The sequence below is a fragment of the Macrobrachium rosenbergii genome, chromosome 23 (assembly GCF_040412425.1).
Source record: "Macrobrachium rosenbergii isolate ZJJX-2024 chromosome 23, ASM4041242v1, whole genome shotgun sequence".
In the NCBI taxonomy this organism is placed as follows: domain Eukaryota; kingdom Metazoa; phylum Arthropoda; class Malacostraca; order Decapoda; family Palaemonidae; genus Macrobrachium; species Macrobrachium rosenbergii.
The window spans coordinates 43,575,850-43,599,638 of NC_089763.1; the positions used below are offsets into that span (position 1 = coordinate 43,575,850).

Genomic DNA, 23,789 nt, shown 5'->3' on the forward strand with positions numbered 1-23,789 from the left:
AGTTTGAATATCCAGGAAGAATATGATTTTTTAAAAATTTTTTATTTTTGTAGGGGAAGAAGTATACTACAGTGAAACCGACGAAGAACTTGAAGATCGAACATCTCCCTCACGACGTTCTCCACAAGCAAGCCAAGCAAGGTATGGGTTAGTTAGATTGCAATACTTTGTTAAAGAAAACGTGTTTAACTATCTAATGTTAATACTACAGTATTTGGACTTATTCAACCATAATGGTATGGTTTTAGTGCTAGATTATGCTGCCATTTTTTACCATTTGAGGATATATTACATTATTCATTATTTTGCATTTATAGAACTGAGTGTTGCTAATGGTAGCATCATATGTTAATTTGATTAAACTGCACCATTTAACAATGTGTAGTTGATGTTTTTATGAATGCAAAAACAGTGGTACATAAGTGAAATGTGCTTTTGAAAGTGAAATGAAGAGCAGTTTAGTTTATTTACCTTGAATAATCAGTGTACAGTAGTGTTTTCAAACCTTTTGCTTTTTTCATTCCTAAAATATTTTTATATGTAGAGTGTCTCCTAGTCAAGAAAACATTGGTTCCTTATGGCGAGGTAGCTCAGCTAGTCCATCTAGGGGGCCTCAGTCACGTGGTTCACATCTTGGTTCCTTGGGAGGAGGAAAAAATACTGCACTCAGGTTTTTGCAACCAGCCAGGGACAACAACCAGCCAGTGCCAACAGCATCATTCAGAAGTTACAGGTGAAAATGCAATCCTTGTGTTGTCATGATAAACTTTCTTCATACATGAATCACCAGTGAGAACCAACCTTTTTTTTTCAGTGTTCAATTAATTAAGATATGACTTTGAGGTAAAGGCTGAACATGGTTTTCTTTTCCAGACGAGTCAGTGAAAGTAATAGCCGAAGCACATCTACAGGAGATCTTAGAGGCACAGTAAAGATGGAACCACCCAACAGTTCAGCAGGTGAAGATAAAGGATCCCATGCTGGTGTTACACGAAAGAATAGCTTTCGCGATCGTCTTAAGCAGATACCAGCATCTTTCACTTTAGAACGGCGAAAAGTTTCAACAGGTCGAGCACCTACAGTTCAGCAGGATCAGCAAAAGCAGCAAAACAGGGTTGTGCAAAGTATAAATATATCAGACCACACGTACCGTAATTTGGACACTGTACACCAAGATAACGTAGTAAAACAGAGAGATACTGAAAACAGTTATCCACAAAATTTTCCTACTTATGCTGAAGGTCATACAAATGAAGAGGCAAGTTTGGAAGAAAGTAACAATCCTGGAAATGTTCATCGTCCTCGTTATATGCTTCCTACTTGTGCTAGTAGTCATCACATGCCAGTAAGGCCATCATCAGTTGATTTGGATTCTAGAAGTAGTCCAAGTAGAGTTGGGAATGGAAGATGGTGTGGATCACCCCCCTCCAGTGGAAGGTGTAGTCCTTCAAAACTTGAATATCACAACAGGAGGGGCAGTGTTGGTGGGGAATCACCTGTGAGGTCTAGATCTCCCAGGAGAGGTTCACTGGATTGCCTTGCAGTTTCTCATCCTAGAGCTTTGTCCCCTCCAGTTTCTCCTCTGAATACCCCAACACGTAGTTCTCATGGGTCTACTAGTAGTTTACTGGCATCAGAAGAGTATCGAGAAGGTTCACCAGAAAAGCTCTGGATTAATTCATTACGGTCAGATACAACCAAGCAACGACCACACATTCGTCCATCTCCAGAGAAAAGGAATGGTCGTTCACGATCAGCATCAGGGGAAGGTCATGTTTCTGAAAGATTAAAGCGTACTGCACTCTACCATCCGCCTCAGGTTAGGAATCGAGGAGATTTAATGAAACCTGCATTTGAATTGGTATTAGACCCAGTCACTGGTGTTGCACAGTTAACTGTTGAGAGTAAAGACAAATCAAGTATTAGTGTATCTTTAAGTCCTACGCAGCCAGTGCTAGGAACTGGGCAAAATGACAGTCACAGTAGTGGAAAAATTATTAAGAAAGCCCAAGTAAAAGAAGCAGCTAGCCGAACGAGTACCACTAGAACCCCTGTTGCTCCACGTCCTGAAGTGCCTCCAAGAACTAAGTTTTTAACCCCAAGTGAAAGAACACTTCCCATTTCTACCTCACTGTCAGGAAGTACTCCGGTAATAACATGTAGGTCTTGTAGCCTTTCTCCCTCACCATCAAGTGTGAGTATCACATCTACCAAATCTACATCATCCCTGCCTGGAGTGCTCTCATCTCTTCACTCTCTACCAGCTACTTCATTAGCTTCATATGAAGAGTCTTCAGGTCCTAACATAAATAGGTTGGGTCCTAAACCAGTCCCTAGCCTAACCATAACAACTTTAGCAGAAGAAACAACTGAGACTACAAGAACACCACTAAAGGTTTGTTGTTTTGTCTTCATAGTAGTTATAATTTTACAGTTAGTGCCTATGATAATGTAAAATTGAATTGACAATACAAAATTTTATTGTCAATTCATTATTTCCAATTTTGTTAATGTGAAAGTAGTAGTAAGGTTTTTATTTGTATAATTTCAGATTTGGTTGGTCTTTTTATCTGTAAGTCCACAATTAAGCACCATCTTGTTCTGGTACAGAAAAACTTTGCTGTTACTGACCAAGTACAAATAAATTTTTTTTTTTTTGTACTAAAACAGGAGATGCCTTATTCCATATAGAACTGTCTTGGCTTGCTTTAACTAAATGGAATGCCTCCACCTCGTGTGGCAATACAGTAATACCCCGAACTTGCGCAATTCGAGTTGCGCAAATTCACAGACGCGAGCTTTTCATTGGAACCTAACTAATTGTCATACATGCGTTTTCACAGACACATGAACATTTGGAATACTGAGAAACCTTGCAAAAGTGTTTGTTTCATTTTTATGTAAATTATAAGTTTTCAAGATTTTATGTGTAAATTAAATAACATTGAATAATAATAGTGATAATTTCTCTCTCTCTCTCTCTCTCTCTTTCTCTCTCTTTTACTGAAATGAGAGAATTTTTATGGTACATGTATATGTTTATTTGTTTTGTATGATAAATAAATGTTTTACCTAATAATAAGCACCAATTTTCTAATATTAATAAGATTAATCAAATTAAATAATAATAATATAATATAACTGTAATTACAAAATTCGTATGTGATACATATTTTAAACAAGCAAATATCTTCCCCTCATCTTCTGTAAGAAGCTCGAAGGCAAATCTGTCAGACGTGTCAATTTAACATGATAAGAATGGGAAGTGTTGCTGATTAGCAGGTCAAAGGTTTCTCTCTCTCTCTCTCTCTCTCTCTCTCTCTCTCTCTCTCTCTCTCTCTCTCTCTCTCTCTCTCTCTCTCTCTCTCTCGTAATAATTCATAAAAATTTCACTCTCTTAAGTAAGGACAACTGTTCTCTCTCTCTCTCTCTCTCTCTCTCTCTCTCTCTCTCTCTCTCTCTCTCTCTCTCTCTCTCTCTCTTGTTCGTAGTTAGCGCAACCTACGTAGTACTGTTTCTCTGTATGTCTTTAAGTGTACAGTAGATCATTTTAAATTGATCTAATTTTACCTGTACCATCTAGAAACTGTAAATGCACTGTTCTAAAACATAGAGACATAGAGCATTTCAGAACAAAGAGAAAGAGACAGAATAAAGAAGTTTTAAAAATGAGGTTGAGAAGACTTCTAAAAATAGATCGGTGGAATGGGGAGAGAGAGAAATAGTATACTAATCTTCACACTTTCCTATAATTTTATGTCAATCATTTATTTATTTTTTTAAGAGTAATGTATAGAGCTAACTTTTAAATGAAATTACTGTAACTTTAGTTTCAATTAAAATTTAGTATAATACTGAATTTCCTAAGAATAACTAACTTCTCTCTCTCTCTCTCATGTTATTCTCTCTGTGTTTGTAATAATTCATAAATAATTTAACTTGACATTTCAAGTAAGGACAATTATCTCTCTCTCTCTCTCTCTCTCTCTCTCTCTCTCTCTCTCTCTCTCTCTCTCTCTCTCTCTCTCTCTCTCTCTCTCTCTCTCTCTCATAGTTAGCTCTCACACATTTTTACAACTTATCTCTGTATGTCTTTACCTGTACAGTAGATCGTTCTAAAACATAGAGACATAATAACTAAGAGTTGTATTAGTCCAAATAAAAAATACTGTTAATTCATGAAAATGCATTTCAGAACAAAGAGAAAGAGACGTAGAATAAAGAACTTACAAAGAGAAAGAGACGTAGAATAAAGAAGTTATTAAAAAGAGGTTGAGAAGACTTCTAAAAATAGACCTGTTGAAACGGGAGAGAGACAGAACTTCTCTTCCAACTGTATTATTATGTTAACCATTTCTTTTTTTTAAGGGTAATGTATTAAGCTAACTTTTAAATGAAAATACAGTAATTTAATTTCATTTAAAAGTTAGCTTAATAATTTGGGAGCATGATTTTAGGGTCATATTTAGTGTTTAAACTTTAGAAATAAGCAGTTATTAGCATTTTTAGAGACCGTGCCAAACTTACGTGAAAATTCGCCTTGCACGAGGGGTTCTGGAACCTAACCTCGCGTTAGTTCGGGGTATGACTGTACTTACATCCTGGTACTGTACTTGCTCTCATTGCTTTGTGCTTGCAAGATCTAAAGAGAACTAGTGTATGAGTGGGAGAAGGGCTGTAAAACCCCATATGAATAATGAATTTGTATAAAAAAAATGTTTGTACTCTATTGTGAAAACATTACTAAAATATTGCAGCACATTAATCATCAAATGCCTAAGCAATTTAGGATGGAGGATGAAGAACTGCACCATGCAAAAAGGCATTAGCTCAAAGAGAGGAGGTTCTAAGTAGTTCCATCAAAAAGAGAGTGCTTGTAGCTTTAGCATGAAGATTGGACCAGTTGAGATAATGTGTAATCAAAACAGTGGTTGGTACTCAGTGGAGGAGGAGAGTGCATAAGCCCGAGTACCTATCTGATCTGGTAAAGATGAGGCCCTTGATGTCTGTAAGGTTCCAGAAAGGAAAGACAGGATAATTCTGCCAGGTACTTCCCACTTTTACAGTCTGTCCAACAGCAACTATGGATCCCAATGGGATAAACCTTATAGGCATGTTTGAGGTGGGTTGGTATCTCCACATCCCTGCCGGCAGAATAGAAGCTTATTCCCTATTGTCATTGAGTGGACTCTTGTGCTCAGTTGAGTAAAAATGTTGCCCAAGGCATTTGAGTAAGCCCTCAAGATGTTCTTAGATACCAGAGTCTTCATAGCTCTGGTGTTGAGGATTAACCATCTCCACTTCAAAAAGACAGTGTTCTTTATCATGTGAGAGCCCTTAACTACCATTTCTGACAAATGAAATCTTTTTATCCTTGCATATTTCAGCACACAAGTCGTCATAATTGGCCAGTGTCTTAAGAGTTCCATATCTTATTGGCTATGATCTTTTGCTGCTGCGTCCAGAGAGGACTTTGCACCCCTCAGGGTTAAGGCTTATAGGGTTCAGGGTTTAGGCTCTCTCATCCTCCTTGGCCTTTCAAGTATAATGTCTTTCTGCTGTTCTTAGAGTTAGCACCTTGCATTCAAAATCTCTTAAGTTTTGCTTTAGCTTTAATGATGTCACTCATTGAACACTTCATGTGTACTCATGGAATATAAGTCTCTTGGATTTATATTATATTGCAAATGCAGTATGTATGGAGGTGCCCATTTTTCAGAAAATTTGACTGACTCCAAAACCAGTTTTTATAGTCTTCTTGCAGTTACATCTTCCTTATCTTGAACTCATCTGTGTCATCCTCCCTGCTGAATTTTAATTCGGTGGTAATGGGTTTGTAGAAAAAAAGTTTGCTTTTAAAATAAAAAGAATTATAAAAAAAACTTCCAGCGCCTTCCTCCTGTCCCCTTTCTCCTCAGATGGATTACAGCAGAAGAATGAATAGGCATGGCATCATGGACCTGGTTGAGTTGGTTGGCTTATGCAGCTGGATCTTTCCAGTTTCAAATAGATGCACGGGTTTGTGCTCTGTACAGTTAATGCTACGTGTGGTTATGGGGTTGTATAAGAACTTCTTTTAAAAGTATAAGTTTTTGTTAATATGTCTATTGATTAAGTACTCCAATTGCATTTGGTGTATTAACAAGTATTTTTTCTAACAGCCTGCAATGGGTGTAGCTATGATTGGAAAGCAGCGTCGAACTCCCGCAATGATGTCACCTCGTGAAGTCTTTTTCACCTCGCCACCAGCTTCTCCTACAGTTCCATTTTCTTCAAATATTCCACCTCCTTCATCACCAACCTTACAGGCAGTAGCTATACCATCATCAACTTCACATTCACTGTCTCTGAGTACTCAGAATAAAGTAGGAAGGAATCAGAAAGTAAGTTCATGAAACTCTACCTAATTATATGTAATGTCTGGTTGCTGTGTTGCTTACTTCTGAGGTTTCTGTTATTCCCTGTTCTAGAAGAAAGTTGAGGTGAAGGTTCTTAATGTAGCTAGTCCTTTCATAACATGATCAAATTTTAAAATGTAGTATCGTTTGCTTTCAGGATTAGGTACTAGAAAACTACTGTTTTGACTCCTAACACATTTTATTGTGAAATGTAGCAGGATGGGGGTTATGATTATTAGGGAATCTTGGTTAGTGGTATACATGAGGTAAGAATTTTTCTCTTTGAAGTGGAGACATTTTAGATTTGTTGACACTGCAACTTCACAACCATCCAGTCAGAGGAAGAATATTTTAGATTTTATCATGCATATTATTTTCTCAAGGCCATAATGAAGTCTGTATATGGTTTATGTGTAATCTCTAGCATCCATAAATGGTTAGTTAGTTATAAATGATTTGTTTAACCAGACCTCTGAACTCTTTTAGGGTTCTTCTTAAATGGTACATTTAGTTAATATACAATACAGACACTTTGATCTTGAGTATGAGGTTTGTAATAGCAATTTGTATGTTAAAATTTGTGTTCATATCCAAGAATTTTAGTTTGCAAAATTTCTTATGGAGTAACAATTCAGGCTGAGGGATGTAACCTCTTGAATCCTAGTTGGGAATGAGGAGAGACATGGTAATGATGTTGATTATTATTATTAATATATTATTATTATTATTATTATTATTATTATTATTATTATTATTATTCTATTGTTTAACTGGATATTTGAGTTATTGTCCTCCTGATTGAATTCCTGTCTTGGCTCAGTCTTTATCAGTGCCTTTGCTGTATGATTTTTTGGGCTTTCTTACAGGTTTTTGCTCTCTTACTCCCATAACTTCTGGCCAACTACTCCTTATCCCTTCTTGCCACATCCAAATGATCCCATTTTGTTTTCCAGCTGATGGATGCCTCAGCTCTCCATAACTCCCTTTTTCACAACATGATCATTTTGTCACCTTTTTTTGTCCATGAATTGTAGCATTTTTATAGCCACTCCTTATCAAAGTCCTCTCCAAGTTTTTGTGGTGTTTACTAGTGGGATACTTTCATTAGCCAGTAGTCCAGTAGTCTCTTTCCACTTCATCCCAAGCCTCCCACAGGAGGAATGCCTCGTAGAAATCACAAGACATCAACACAAAACACCTGTGTTCTGCCTTTAAGCTGTAAGTTTTGTGAAATGTGTCTTTAATCACTGGAATTTGCTCTTAGGTTTAAACCTAAATTTACTGAAAAACATGAATGTGGATATTTCTTCCTCGTGTCAAAATTTATCATGTTAGAAATAGAAAAGGCATCAGGGCTAGGACTGGGGCTTATATCAGCTAATGGTGGGAGCTGTGGTGAGAGTGCCAACCACGCAATAATATCTGGAACTGAGAGATGCAACAAAACTATCATGTTAATAGTTTAACGTTCTGTGGATTCCAGGGGTTCACCACTATGGGGATTAAATTCTAGGCATGTACCCGAGACAATTAGGCAAAATTTTTTCAGGCTCATAAAAAATAAGACCCTACTAGCAAGTGTTTTAATTAGCACATTATTCTTCCTAACAAGGGCTCATAGAAAATAAGATCCTACCAGTAAGTGTATTAATTAGCACATTATTCTTCCTAACAATTCAGGAATGGACCAGTTACCAAGTGACATTAAAAATAATTTATATTCAAGTGACTTGTTATTGTTTTATAGTACCTCAAGCCTACAACATTCCCAGCTTATTTCTGTTTTGTTGTACCTCAAGCCTACAACATTCCCAGCATATTTGTAACATTGCCCTTATAAATTTGATGCTTAGCTGGAAATTTTTATGAGAATCATAATGGGAGATCAGTGTGCAAGTAAAAAGAGAATATACCAGAACTATGAATTAGCATTATTAATTATAATAAGGCAAAAGGGGTTGTTCTTGTTTTAATGTTTGGACAGACCCAAAATGTTGAAAAATCTTAATACATTTTCATTAGTGAATGCTATGTTGCTAAGACGTGTATTGGTGATTGGCACAAATTTGAACAGTTGCATGACACGCTTAATTGTAAGCAAGCAGAGGGAAATGGAAGGTAAGAGCACTGCCAGGAGAAGCTTCTGTCTTAGTGAAAAGTGTCTAACTCTGTGTACTGTATATCAAGATTGCTTAAGCTCAGAACTCTTGTGAAGGTTTTTGGAAGAGTAGGTTAATAGTTTCATGTCAATAACCAAAAAAAAAAGGAGAGAGAGGTCCATCAAAGGTTGGGCTGAGTTATGTCTAGTATTTCTAGTATTTTTGAGTTGTTATACCCTGGTTTACCACTTGGGAACATCTAGTAATTGACATGTCTGTCTGGTGCCAAGGTTAAAATTTTTAATACATCATAGTTTTTTAACTATATATGCAACATAGAGGCTTTATTTGATCATTATTTTGTAATTTTTTGCCAAGTGTTCCTGATATTTTTTATACAAATATAACGTACAGTAAACCTCCCAGATTCGCGTTCTCACAATTCGCAGAATTTTCTGTGAACCTATCTATAAATTATTTGCGGTAAAACTCACCCATTCCCGGATTTTTTTGCAGAGCAATATTCTGTATTTTCATATTATTTTCGTGACTAAATACTGTACTGTATGTACATGTACATTTTATGATAAAATAATAATTTACAGAACTAATTTTCAAATATTAATATTAAGTTTAAATAATATTAAAATAATCTTCTTTTAACGTGCATTTTTCCCATTTTTGTATGGGGTAAGCACGATGCCTTCTTTTGAAGGACTTATGATTTGGCTTTGGGGTAGACCGTAGTCTCGATCGGCTGCCCTGCCTGACATCGCTTAGACCCCGGTAGCGTATGGTACATGTATCATACCAGACCCAATGCCCTTTCTCCCAGCAGTGAGAAGTTGTTAATAATATTAAAATAATAAAAATAATAATTTTTTTTCTCTCTCTCTCTCTCTCTCTCTCTCTCTCTCTCTCGTACTGAGATTAGAGAATTTTTGTGCATATGTAATATGTATGTTTATTTATTTTGTCATCATTAAAAAAAGGGTTAGCACCTGGCCGAAGAGTTCTCTCTCTCTCTCTCTCTCTCTCTCTCTCTCTCTCTCTCTCTCTCTCTCTCTCTCTCTCTGAGATAGATTTTTTTGCATATGTAACATGCTTGTTTTGTATACTGTAGTTTTTACAGATAAAAATGATATTACTCTGTTATTATTTTCATATTGTCCATGCAACTGTATAATTACATTTATGCATTTTTATAGTAATTTATGTAAAATTTAAAAGAAAACATATCGATTACCAGTCTTCTCCAAAGCTTGGAGCGAGGGGGTTTCAATTTATCTTGACATATTGACTGCGAAGGGTAGAAAATGTTGCCCACTTGTTGGTCAAATAAAATAGCTACAAAGGATACTGAAAAATTCTCTCTCTCTCTCTCTCTCTCTCTCTCTCTCTCTCTCTCTCTCTCTCTCTCTCTCTCTCTCTCTCTCTCTCTCTCTCTCTCTCTCTCTCTCTCTCTCTCTCTGTTACTGGCTGGAACGGTTAGAAGTATGTATGTATATATTTTTAAGGGTAAAACATTGAAGATGATTTTGAAATGATATTGATAATATCGGTTCAAAGATTAATACAGTAATAGGATAATAGTTTAAGGTATATTTGATGTAGGATGTTAGTTTAAGGTATACATTTAGTGTTTGAATTTTCAAGATAAGCAGTTACAAGCTTTTTTTAGAGGGGTAGTTAACTATTAGCGGGGGGTTGTGGTATGCATCCCCTTTGAATACGGGGGGTTTACTGTATGTTTATTTGTTTTGCATAGGTTATTATTTTTATTCTATAATTACACCATTTATTTTTTTCTGCAAGAGGGAGATGAAATATTTTTTTATACATATGTAACAGGTATATTTTCCTACATGAATACAAACCATTGATCTTTACATAGGAATTACCTTCAGCACAAGCTGGAGCAGGCTGTTCTACATAACAAGGTTGTTGGGTAGTTGAACTACTGGTGGGACGGGTGAGGGATACCCTCACCACCTCCCGTTACTGAGATGTGCAACCACGTGCCTTATAACCTTTGTCCAGAGCAGACGCATCTCTACACCTTCCTCTGCCCAAATGCTTGCCAGCTGTTCTCTCCTGCACTTCATCCTGGTGTTTTCCTTCCTGGTTGTTGTACTTTGCATATTTTGTGATACAGTCGACCCCCGCCTATTTGCAGTTCCAGATTTTGGTTGTTTTGCAGTTCCAGATTTTGTGATACAGTGCAGTTCCAGATTTTGTGATACAGTCGACCCCCGCCTATTTGCAGTTCCAGATTTTGTGATACAGTCGACCCCCGCCTATTTGCAGTTCCAGATTTTGTGATACAGTCGACCCCCGCCTATTTGCAGTTCCAGATTTTGTGATACAGTTGACCCGCCTATTTGCAGTTCCAGATTTTGTGATACAGTCGACCCCCGCCTATTTGCAGTTCCAGATTTTGTGATACAGTCGACCCCCGCCTATTCGCGGTTCCGGATTCATGGACTCGCCTATTCGCAGATTTCTCTGTAGACCATATACACACATTATTCTCAGAAAATTGTATCATTTTCGTGACTAAATGCATTTTTTGTGATAAAACTATTAAAATATTCAGGTATAAGCATTTTTTTTTAGAGGGTTTGCCCAGGTGTTAGTTCCTCGTTGGATGAGTCGGTAGAGTTCTCGGCTAGCACTCTGCTAGGCCCGAGTTCGAGTCTCTGGCTGGCCAATGAAGAATTAGAGGAATTTATTTCTGGTGATAGAAATTCATTTCTCGGTATAATGTGGTTCGGATTCCACAATAAGCTGTAGGTCCCTTTGCTAGGTAACCAATTGGTTCTTAGCCACGTAAAATAAGTCTAATCCTTCGGGCCAGCCCTAGGAGAGCTGTTAATCAGCTCAGTGGTCTGGTTAAACTGAGATATACTTAACTTTTTATTTTTTGCCCAGGTGTTAGAAAGCAGCATTGCAACTGCTTTCACTCATCCTTTGAAGTAGACCCGCACACCGTTTGCACAAAACATTTGCTGAGTGTCGTGTTTGGTCTCCAGAGTGGTGGATGAGGTTCATTGGAAAGGGGAAATCTAAGAGGGCTGCCTGCCCATCCTCGGAGGGGTATTCTCCTCCAAGGATGCTGGGTAGCTCCTTGTCTCTTCCCATGCGGCTCCCTTTGGCTGCTACCTCTTCTAGGGAAGAGGTCACCCCTCCACATTTCCCTATTGCTTCGACAGTGGGTGGTTCGCATGGAGGGGCTTGGGCCGACACAATCTCAATTACTTCCTCCGTTTCCTGTGGGGGGGGGGCTGCCATTCTCCCGCTGGCAAAGGGAGGCAGCCCCTGATAACCCATCTTTTTTCAGGTCAGAGAGAGATCAGGAAGACTTTTCATGATCTTAGGAACCTCTGGCCATCCTTAGGTCTTCCTTAGGGAGCCATCAGTTCAGGACTTGATTTTGCACCTTAGTGCCTCCAAACTGCCTCCCTCCCATCTCTACTGCATCAGTAACTGGAACTACGGTTTCAGTTACAGGATCCAAAGTCACCACAGCTACTATCACAGCGCCTTTGGTTAGTCATCCTCTCCCATCAATGGCAACACGCCCTCTGATGTCTCCCGACACTAAGGATCTTCTGGATGAATTGATGAAGAGGTACAGTACAAACATGACCGCAAGAGGACGTCAAAGAAGAGAACCAGCTTGCCTTCATCGTCATCTTCAGTATCATCTTCACCTGCTTTCGCCTCTTCCCCTTCTCCTACTAAGGGTCCCGTTATGTGGACAGACCCAATGAGGAAAAAGGCAGCTGCCATCTAGACCGTAAGAAGGCCTGTTGGCCCTCATGACAAGTTTTCGATGGAAGAAGCAAGAGGATCTCTCTACGGCTCTCCCGTGTCCCTGGACATGGAACCTGTGTCTCGGACATCCCCAGACATCCGAGGTGCAGAAGCATCCCGCACTCGGGTCAGCCACGACATGGCTTCCATGAGTCAAGTCCAGGTTTGTGGATCCCCCACATACACCGACACCCAAGGCACGGATACCAGGCAACAGACGCCTATCATGTCTGGCAAAGAACCTTCCTCCGTGCAGGGCTCCAAGGTTCCAACCTGGAGATTCATCTCCATCACGGACCCTGTGTAGCAACGTCGTCCGCAGCACAATCCTGTACCCCGGACGATCCGCATACAGTACGCGGGTCTCCTCGACCTGTGCCGCTGAAGGTTCTTCTGCCCAGGTTCCAACAGACCTGCGCAGCTCCGATAAACACCCACAGTCCCCGAACTGGGGTGCGGCTCATAGAGAGAATGCTGGTGTGCAGTGTGCAGGCACTGCCTCCACCCCCTAATCTGCAAACCAGGATGTGGCTTTCGTGAGCTGCTCTATGGATGATCAGAGGATCGGGTCCTGAGTCAGAGATGCCGACCATAGAGTTTGCACACCAGACAGAGCATGGAGGAGGCCCCCGTTCACTCTTCTTCATACTTAGAGACCTTGGCCTTGAAGAAGAGTCCAGCATGTCGTTGGGACTGCCCAGGAATGCGCAGTCATTCTCTCGGGGGGAAGTTCCTGTGAGCGTGAGCGGATTTACTCTCTTTGGGATAGCTTCCACACATGCTGCAGGAGCTGGTGTGCTCTCCCAGGTACAACCCCCGTTCACCTTCATGTGACGGGAGCTCTCCCTGACCCATGCATTGATCGTCACTGCGGATTGACAGTTGTTCACGGCCTTCCTCTCTTGCCGAGACTTCGGCCTCCGGCAGGTCCATTAAGGGTGCTAGGCCCCTCTCACCTGTCCCTTCAACCTCCAGGGGATATACCAGGAACCATGGGATGGACAGGAATCGGTTGGCGATCAGGATTTAGCCTTCAATCGTAGCCCTTTGTACACCCCGGTTCGGTCTTAGGACCAGAATGGACATATGCTGGGGTGTCAGAGAGGGAACGTGGGGATTATGAGGAGGGTCTCTCACCTGCAGAGAGAGCAACTCAGGAGGACCACGACTAGGAGGGGCCTGAAGGTCCTTTCCCCAAGGACGCAGACACCCCCGAGCTGCAGAGTTCCTATATTGAGATTGTTAAACTGATTCATCAGTACAACAATATTGGGGAAGAGACCTTGGCTGCTGATGAGATTGTTCCTTTGAGCCTCAAAGCACTGGTCAGACCCTGCAAGGAATCCCCACCATAGATTGAGCTACCATGGTCGAAGCTTGCCGAGTCGGTCCTAGGTCAGGTGGATTCTCTCATTTCTGGGAGGGAGAACTCTTTTTGGGCCAGCTGCTCGTTCAAGCTGCTTCCTCCACCTCTCCCTCGTCAGAAGAAATTCTACAGGCCCTCGGAGAGGTCAATTCCAGCAGCACAGGTTGACCCCGACTTAGTTCGTCTCGGTCTGGGTCTGCCATTGGAGCAGCTCCGTGCAGAAGACATCTCCCTCTTGCATCAGGAGTCAGCTACCAGTCGTTTCAGGCAGTCTCTTGGATGGACCATTGGTCTACCACAGCAGTAGCCAAGGTTATCACTTCCTCTTCATCATTCACCAATGAGGAAATGGCTAACCTTAACAGACTGTTCCTGTCTGGGCATAGGACCATCACCTACCTAGCTCACCAGACAGCTAACCTGTGGGCAAACTTGACATAAAAGAGGAAAGACACAGCTCTCTACTGAGTTTCTAAGTTTGTTAGTCCTGAGTCGGTCTTGACCTTGAGAAACGGACTGTTGCTGGGTTTCACTTCTCTCTTTGACAGGGAGCAAGTAAACACTGCAGTGGGTCGTCAAAGGGTGGATGACAACAACCGCCTTGTTCACCGTGCAGTGGCAAAAGACCTCTGGGCCTTCACGCCCCACTGCAGCCCGACCCTCAGGTAGGAACACCCAGCCTTCTTTTGTCCCCATCAGGAAGGTTGCAGAACAGCATCCCTTTCAGTCGTCTGCCCATCCAGGTAGAGAGGTAGGGGGAAGAAGGGAGGAGGATGCTAGGGGCAGTGTTCTTCTCCACATGCTGCCACTGGTGGCGGGTTGCATGTCGACCCATTAGGCAACATGGCAGCAACATGGAGCGGAGCCCTGGGTAGTCAGTGTCCTTCGGGTGGGCTATTTACTTCCCTTCAGGTTTCCTCCACCTCTCACCAACCTTCCGGTCCATCTACAAACATATGTCTCTGGCTCGCCAAAAGACTTCATTCTGTGGAACAAGGTGAAGGTAATGCTAAATAAGGGCGCTGTGGAAGTCAAGACAGATCGGTCTCCAGGATTTTACAGCAGTATCTTTCTTGTAGAGAAAGCATCAGGGGGATGGAGACTGAGCATAGACCTATCTGCCCTGAACCAATTCGTCCAACAGACTCGGTTCAAGATGGAAACGACACTGTCAGTGCTAGCGGCCACCAGAGAGTCTGACTTCATGCTTACAGTGGATTGACAAGATGCATATTTCCAGATACCCATTTATCTGTCCTCCCGCCAGTACTTCTGCTTTATTCACACCGGGACTGTATACCAATTCAAAGTACCTTGTTTCGGGCTATCTACCACTCCCCAGGTGTTCAGGCGAGTGTTCACCCTTGTATTGACTTGGGCCCACTCACACGGGATACATCTTTTGAGGTATCTAGATGATTGGCTAATCCTGGCGAACTCATGTTCGAAGTTGCCCAAGGCCAGAGATCGATGCTCAGTTTTTGTCGCAGCCAAGGCATTGTGATACAGTAAATCTCAAGAGTCAGACCTCATACCCTAGCAGACGATAAAGTATCTGGGCATGCTGATAGATACGGCAGTAGTGAGAGTCTTTCCCTCAGACACCCAGATCAGCAGGTTCAAGGAGGCAGTGCAATCATTCCTGTCTTGATAGGAACAAGCAGATTGGATGTGGCAAGTCAATCTCGGTCACCTGTCATCTTTGGAGAAGCTGGTCCCTTATGGGCGGCTTCACCTTCGTTCCCTCCAGTGGAGAATGAAGGAGTTCCCTCCAGTGGAGAATGAAGGAGTTCAGGTCTCAAGCAAGGGAGGGACCCGCCTTCCCTTCCCATTCCTTTCTCTCGAGAGAAGTGTGACAGGACTTAGCCTGGTGGCTAGACAACAGGGACCTCATAGTAGGTGTTCAGCTTCACACTCCTCCCCTCCCAAGATGCTTCTGTTTTCGGACATTTCGAGGGAGGGATGGGGTGCACACCTGGGAGAGTTATTAACCTCAGGTGTGTGGAATCAAATCGACAAGCACTGTCACATCAACATCTGGAGCTCAAGGCAGCCTTTCTGGCTCTACAAGAATTCCAGGATCAGGTGATGGGGTACTCTTGTGCTACTCATGAGCGACAGTACCATGGTAATGGCATATGTCAACGAGCAAGGGTGACTACAGTAAACCCCCCACACTCGCGGGGGATGTGTACCACACACACACACACACACACACACACACACACACCCGCGAATAGCTAAAGCCAGTGAATACTTAGAACCCTTCCAAAAACACTTAGAACTGCCTATTTTGATAGTTAAAATGCACACAAAACAAACTAAAAATGCTGATACAGTTATTACCCTACTTACGATGGGGTTCGGTTCCAAAAAAACCATCGTTTGTTGGAAAAAACATAAGAAATACCAAATCGTATCTCGAACATAGCCTAGCCTACACTAGGGTATTCGGTGCTATGTACTGTATACATATATGGTAGCCTAGCCTATACTATAAAATAACTCTACTTACATGGTATAGTAATTATTAATATCAGCTAATTTTGGAGGTTCATGCAGAATGACTCGTGATCATTCAATACAAAGAGAAATTGAATAACAAACAAGAATTAGCTTAGCTTACACTATGTTAAATTGTTTACATATACAGTAGTGTAGCCTACATTATACTCTCCTCTATATTCACATATCGTATTATGCAAACGTCAACATAACGAACATGCATCTTTTCAATGGATCTTGTAAAATGTTATGCCTTAATTCACTTTATCCAATAATATTGTATATATTCTTATATTGCTTTTGTATTATAAATTGCGAACATAGCGATCAACGTTTTTGGTTTGGAAATGTTTATGCGGCGTTTATTTCGCTGTTTTTAATGCAGTTCAGAGTGCTTTTTTTGCCTCTAGTTAGCATAAATGTATCTCTAGATACTTTGTTTATATGGGGCAAGGTTATTTTTTGTTATACGAAGTGTTTTTAAGTGGAAATATAGCTAAAATACATCTCATTGTGAAATTAACTTATCTATTATTTTCATTAGTAGATGACGTTTGGGAGCGTTTGTTTTGTGTAAAAAAATTCAAGATTCCGTTCGCCATTTTCACTTGATTTCATCATATGAGCTTTACGTATTTATTGTTTATCGGCATAAAAATAACACTAAAGCGTTCTTTCATGCCCAGTATTTTTTATTAAAATACTCTCTCTCCTATTTTAATTACGATCGAGTTTCATCCATGTTGCCAATGCATGATGATTTACAGTATAGTCATTAGCAGCTTGAACATTGTTTTCTTAGTTTGAATTTAGCAGTATATTTCCTTGCCGATCTTTTATCCATAGCGAATGAGGGTATAATGTAAAAATATATCGTCCTATTCTACTTAATGCATTTGTGCCGTAATGTACGGTAAGTGTTTATTACCGTACGATGGTTGAAATACCAGGTAAATGGCTGTTATCCAATTAGGTTATAAGCAAAACAACAGTTTTTCATTCGGTTGTTTATGGCTGTACGCATTTACGCAAGAGCATAACGTTACTAACAGTACTTTTATCATTCTCTTTTAATTTTTTAACTAGAAGATGGGATAAAGAGATGGAGGAAAAGTTGTTTATTGTAATTTGGTCTCTCTCACTTCCTGATTATGCTGCTGCCTGTGCTCAAGCGAAATTGTAAAATATTTTACAAATAATATTATGGTATTGGTATTAATTGCTTACCCCATTGCAAAATCAAATTATCGTAAGGTGAATTATCGTAACTTGAGCATTACCTGAGTATTTTAATAGTTTTATCACAAAAAGTGCATTTATTCATGAAAATGAGATGAAAATACAAATATTTAGTGAATATTTCTGTGAAAAATACCGTGAATGGGCGAATTTTCTGCAAATAATGGGTAGATATGTTTCAAAGAGAAATCCGTGAATACGTGAGTCCGCAAACCGTGAGAATGTGAATGCGGGGGCGGTTTACTGTAGTGTCTCTTCAGCTTATCAATTGACAGTGCAAGTGCACAGGTGGGCAATTTGCATATTCAGTGGAGTTGTCAGCCAGATACATCCCAGGCAAAAGGAATGTATTGGTAGACAAACTTAGCCATCAGGCTCAAGTGATAGGAACAGATTGTCCCCTACACCCAGACGTTGAGAAGAGATTGTTTGACCTTGAGGATGACTAGTGATAGACCTTTTCGCAACACAGCACAACAGGAAGTTGCCGGTGTTTTGCTCCGTCATGCCGGACCCTTGGGCTGCAGCAGAGGACACCTTTCAGCATCCTTGGGACAATCTCGACACGTACGCTTTTCCTCCGTTCTGTCTTATTCATCAGGTGATCAACATGGTAATGATCACCATGAATCTCAAAATGACCCTGGTGGCTCCCAACTTGCCACATGTTGAGTGGTATCCGGACCTGCTAGCTCTACTATGCGAGGCACCGAGAGAAATTCCCCATGGTACAACCTCTTTTGCCAACTTCTTGTAGAAAGGTTCCACGAGTCCATAGAGTCCCTATCTCTTCATGATTGGAGACTATCCACCATCTTTTGTGAGCAAGAGGCTTTTCTCAGCAAACAGCATCGGATCTGGATATCTTCAGAAATCCTCTGCAGACGTCTACCAAGGGAAATGGGCCACCTTCTGTGGTTGGTGTTGCCCTCCCAGGGAACTCAGGCCCCCTGAGTGGGATGTGACTCTCGTCCTTTGAAGCCTGACTTGTGTGCCTTACGAGAGTCATCAGACAGGGATCTGACCCTCAAGATTATGTTCCTGCTTGCCCTGGCATTGGCGAAGAGAATAGGCGAACTCCATGGTCTTCCTTATAATGTTAAACGCTCAAGGGGATGGGGATCTGTTTCATTCAAACTTATACCGGAATTTGTAGCAAAGACTTGGAATCCATTGGTCCCTGACGTCAGATTCGAGTCCTTCTTGATCCCCTCCCTAGAGGACTTTGTAGGTAATGAACCAGATTAGATGCTACTTTGTCCAGTTGGAGTGCTGCAGTGCTACCTTAAAAGGACTTGGCAGCTCAGGCCTGAGTATCAATGACTTTTTGTTAGCACTGGCAAGACCAAGAAAGAGGTGTCCAAGAGTACAATCTCCTTCTGGCTTTGTGAGAATATCAAGTGGGCATACTCAACATCAAACGAAGAGGACTCGAGTACGTTCCGGTCCAGAGCTCATGGAATTGGGCATCGCCCCGTCACTTGCGTTCAGGAAGAACCAGTTGGTGCGTCAGGTGCTGAGAGCAAGAGTGTGGCCGCATCAGACGACGTTCACCTTCTTTTACTTGAAGGACATTGCCCATAGGTCCTTGGACAACTTTTCCTTGGATCCTGTGGTCACTGCTCAACAAGTTGGTAGCTCATCCAGTTCCCCTAGCGGGACATGTAGCATCTGGCCTAGTTTTACGGTAATAGAAGTGAAAGTGAGTGTGTGTGGCTGGTCTCCCTCCTTCCCCTTTCTCTTACCTCTCCTCTTATGGTGGAGAGAGGATAGATTTCACACCGCCATGTGCTGGACAGGCACAGATGCAAGTGAGTGATCAGCCATTCTGTTTTTTCTATTGTCTTGATCTAATAGAAGTAAGTCCTACCATCTCTAGCAAGGGGAGAGAGGGATTAGCAATAAAACTAACCCGTTACTTATCTTAGCTGTATAGTCTCTGACATAGTGTTCTTTCAAGAGTTTTTTGAAGTACTGTAATGTTGCCTTCATACCCATTACTTTGAAAAACTTGGAAGCCTGACAGTCAAGCACACTTTTGTTCCCCTGATCAGAGGCATGGGACTGCTTCCTTTGCTCGACATTACACAACCAGGAAAAAGTCCTAGATGAGGCCAGCCTCCAGTCGGTCAGGAAGTCCACTCAGATCCTCCCACCAAACAGTAAGTCTTCCTATGTAAAGACCAATGGTTTGTGTTCGTGCAGGAATAAATGACAAATTTTGGAAATAATTTGTATTTTTCCTAACATACAAACTTGAGGTCTTTTGGCCACCTCTAGCCACCCCTCATTCTGATCCCTGGGCATAAGGCAAGTGGTTGTACATATCAGCGAAGGGAGGTGGTGAGGGGTATCCCTCACCCCTCCCACTGGTAGTTCAACTACTGAACAACCTTGTTGTGTAGAATACCCTGCTCCAGCTCATGCTGAAGGTAATGCCTATGTAAAGACCTGAGGTTTTTATGTTAGGAAAAATACAAATTACTTCCAAATTTGTCATTTTATTTGAATGTATGTTTATTTTTGTATAGTTGTAGATTTTTTTTCTATAATTGCATCATTTATCTTTTGCTACAAGAGTGAGAGGAAGGAAATATTTTTTTATGCATATGTAATATGTACGTCTGCTTGTTTGGTATAGTTTGGGATTTTTCTTTGTTGTCCATTTTTTCATATTTTCCTTGGTATGATTGCAAATTTTGCATTGTATTAAGTAGGTAATGTTTTAGGTGTGCTATGGATAAAAAATGAAGACAACAACAGTTTTTTTGTTAATTTTTTTTGGGGGGAAAGTGGAAAATGTTCCCATATCTTATAAATTATACTCTTTATTTCACCTACAGAAGCTTATTTTGGGGGCTTTTTGATACTTTTGTATAGAGCAATCATTCAGCTCCTAAACGAAAGGTATAGACAGTTTTTTGCTGGTATCGCTTGGGTGACTGTTACTTTTCATAAAGAAAACGTGACACTAGTTTGTCGTTCATTTTTTCATATTTTTCTTGTTAAAATTAGAAATTTTAGTATTGCAATAACTAGGTAATTTATCTGGGTGTGCTATGAATAAAAAAAGAAAGCTTTATAAAAAAAATTTTTTTGGTAAAATTTTTTTGGGGACGTGCAAAATTTTCTTGTATCTTGTAATTTTTATTCATTATTCTACCTACTTAAAAGTTATTTTGGGGGGACTTTTTCATGCCATTATGTACAAAAATCGTTCGTCCGCAAAATGAAAAAGTTGAGCTGTCTACCTTGAAAATCATCAGAGCTATGCATTTTTGAACAAAAAAAGTACTGTATAAACATTTTTACGCTTTCTGCTCGAATGGGCACTGTGCATCTCAAACACATCTTGTTACCCAGTATTTAAATTCTTCTTGCTGATGGTGACTATGTTGATGAAACATGCAAATAAGGTAATATTTCATATTTCTTCTTTTTGTTGACTGACCAAGTCATAACTGAAAGAGTTACCCACATATATCAAAGAATTTATATTTATTCAACAAATTTTTAGATTTATTTCATATGAGAACACGAACTTATTCCATTTGCAGGTCCTTCCCCATTATCCAGGCATGGAGTATCCACCCGTATTCGAGCCAGGATCATATTCATTGTGTGGCAGCCCACCTGACCAGCCATCTGTACTTTATCAAAATCCAGGTGAATTGAAGTTGGGTTATGCTAGCAGTGAGACAGATTCTTTTTCTGTCTCTCATTCAAACTTTGGAGCCTCAGATTCTTCACTGGATATGGAAAGCAGCAGTAGTTGTTCTGATATGCAGCACCAAAGTGACGTTTCCAGTAAAGATGTAATAAACCAAAGAAGTGTAAGTGGAATAAATAACACAAGTGGATCACATCAAAATAATTTTTACTTGATGAATCCACCAGGCACAAGATCACCTCAAAATGTATATGTTTCAACACCAGTGGGTTCGCGCTCTGCCCAGAATCTGTATGTTACTTCTCCAGGAGGTAGTATTTCAAATCAAAACTTGTATGTCACCTCGCCAACTGTCAGGTCAAGCAGTCATCAAAATATTTACGTCACAAGTCCAGTTGCTGCGTGCGTCTCATAACAGCTATGGTAGTTCTACATTTCCTGCTGTGTACTCAACGACCCAAGTCATTCATGTAAATAGTGGAAATAGTTCAAGTGTTTCACCTGAAGGCATTGAACGGCATAGACCTCTTAACACTTGCACAGTCATTGAGGAAAGCTTGAGTGAAGATGCTCCGCTTGCAGCAAGGAACAGGAACAGGTTTCCCCAAAATCGTCAGGGTTCCCCTAGGTTACATCTGCCAGGGCCACCTGAGTCTCCCCCAAGTGATGATGAAGGATGTATGAATAATCACCCACAGGGAGAATCAACCATTTAAAGGCAATTGCTCTTAAGTGCATAGGTTTAATTTTTTCTTTGTATACACCTGAAGGGTAGCCATTGATTTCATTCTCAAATTTCCATATAGTTCAATTTTCAGAATTCATCCATATTCACATTGTAGAGTGTGGTGTGATAACTTGAAGGTCACATTATAGTTTATTTATGGTAAGTTGGCAGTTAGTAATGATTTTCCAGTCAGACTGTATACCAAGGTCCCTTGTCTGTAAAGGAGCTCGTTTAGTTTGTGAGTAGTTATTGTCTTGGCCAGTCACTATTTTAATAGAGTATAAAGTCACTGCAGTGCAAATTTCAGTATTTTAATAATAAGTCCATGAAATTTCATTGGATTATCTTCAGAACTTGGAAAAAACCCTGTAGCCTAATTTTTGAATTACATTAATAGCAAATGTTGCAAAAGTGCTTTTATTCCTAGGGCACTTGATCATATAAAGTTTGCATGTGTATTGTCAAGTTGTTTTCTCTAGCAATAAGCACTCTTGAACTGTGACAGTTATGCCAAAAATTGAATGTGGTTTAAGGAGTTTGTGATAATTCTCAAGTTCCTGTCATTGGAAAAATGTCCAAGGGCTGCTTAAGTTTTCAGATGCCCTTTCATAAGTTGCACCTTCTCCATGTCTTCTTGTAATAGTTACTCTCATGCCATATTTTTTTTTAGGTGGAATATGCTTTGTCAATATCTTAATGCAATACAATTTTAATGGTGTGTTCATAATTTGCATTGATTTGATATTGCATGACTTGTACCTAAAGCTTTTTTAAACATTTTATTTTATTGCATTAGATTTATCATAGTGTAGGGAGTTTTATAAAATTGATTTTAGAACTGAAAACCAATGAATGGATTGCTAGCTGCAAAAAAAAAAAAATGTAATTTCTCATTAGTGATGGTATTTTGGAAAATGTCTAAAGGTTATTGAAATTACAAGTATGTGCCGGGTATGGAAATCAAGGTTTTTTGTGCAAAGGAGTTTCATTATTTTATATTTCAAGTATTGAGAGAAAAGTTTTAAAATGAGTTGTTTAGCTTGTTTGCAGGTTAGTGAGTTTCCTTGTAAGTTCTAATCCCACATATTTTTTGTTACACTGGTGAAAAGGGTGCTTTTAAAATAATTATTTTAAGTTTTATCTGTAGTGCATATCAAACAAGGAATAGATCAACAATATGTCAAGTAAGTCATGAGATATTTATAAGTTCAGTGGACATTATTTTTGTTTTGAATATCTTACCCGACTTCAGGCACCATAGTGTAGGGATTAGTTTTGGACTTTATATTTATGTTTTATATATGATTATATTCTTAGAAATTTTCATGTGTTCATAGTAGCTGCATTTATATCCTTACCAAAATTTTCATGCACAATAAAATTAGTATAAAAGTGACTGTTCTGTGGTTAAATGAAGAATACAGTCATTTGAAAAGCACCATTTGAAAGGTCTCACACCATACTTGGTTTCATTTGTAACTTAATGTATGCAGAATGCTTGTCACAGAACTCTGTGTTTTCTGTTACATACAGGACATCATTAATATTATTGAAAGCTAAAAATTTAGAATATCGTCTCCTGTTTATTATATAAATGTCATCATCATCATCATCATCATGAAAATCTTGTGTACTTAGGCTTTTGTTGTGTTGTTGATGGACTTGGTTATCTGACTGTGCATGTTAGGTGTAATCAGTGTTCATGCAACTTGCCTTTTGTTTCCCATTCATTTTTGTACTGAAACAGTATGATGGGTTTGCTTATTACAACTTATTGTACCGCTCTTGTTTCTAAGAGGGCTATGTTTTCACCAGAGTTGTAGAAAATATAGTTCTTGCTTTGGACACAGTAACCCTATTCAGAGGCAATGTAAATGTTAATCATGGAGTCAACTTTCTCATCCTCCTACCATGAGAGAAATCACTTCCATTTCTTGACAGCTACTTTGTTTTATGCACCACAGGTTTA

At 39.9% G+C, this 23,789-nt stretch overlaps 1 protein-coding gene across 3 annotated transcripts in view; it reads left to right on the plus strand.

Annotated features, from left to right (window-relative positions):
• cnk (connector enhancer of ksr) overlaps nt 1-23,140 on the plus strand; it is a 75,611-nt gene extending 52,471 nt beyond the window's left edge. For all 3 annotated transcript variants that reach the window (XM_067125829.1, XM_067125830.1, XM_067125831.1), the window contains 5 exons: nt 54-141; nt 545-733; nt 874-2,395; nt 6,162-6,383; nt 20,981-23,140. In XM_067125829.1, the coding sequence (XP_066981930.1) occupies nt 54-141; nt 545-733; nt 874-2,395; nt 6,162-6,383; nt 20,981-21,508 (2,549 nt within the window). In that variant the 3' untranslated portion in view covers nt 21,509-23,140. The remainder of the gene's footprint in view (nt 1-53; nt 142-544; nt 734-873; nt 2,396-6,161; nt 6,384-20,980) is intronic.
• The last annotated feature ends 649 nt before the right edge of the window (nt 23,141-23,789 follow it).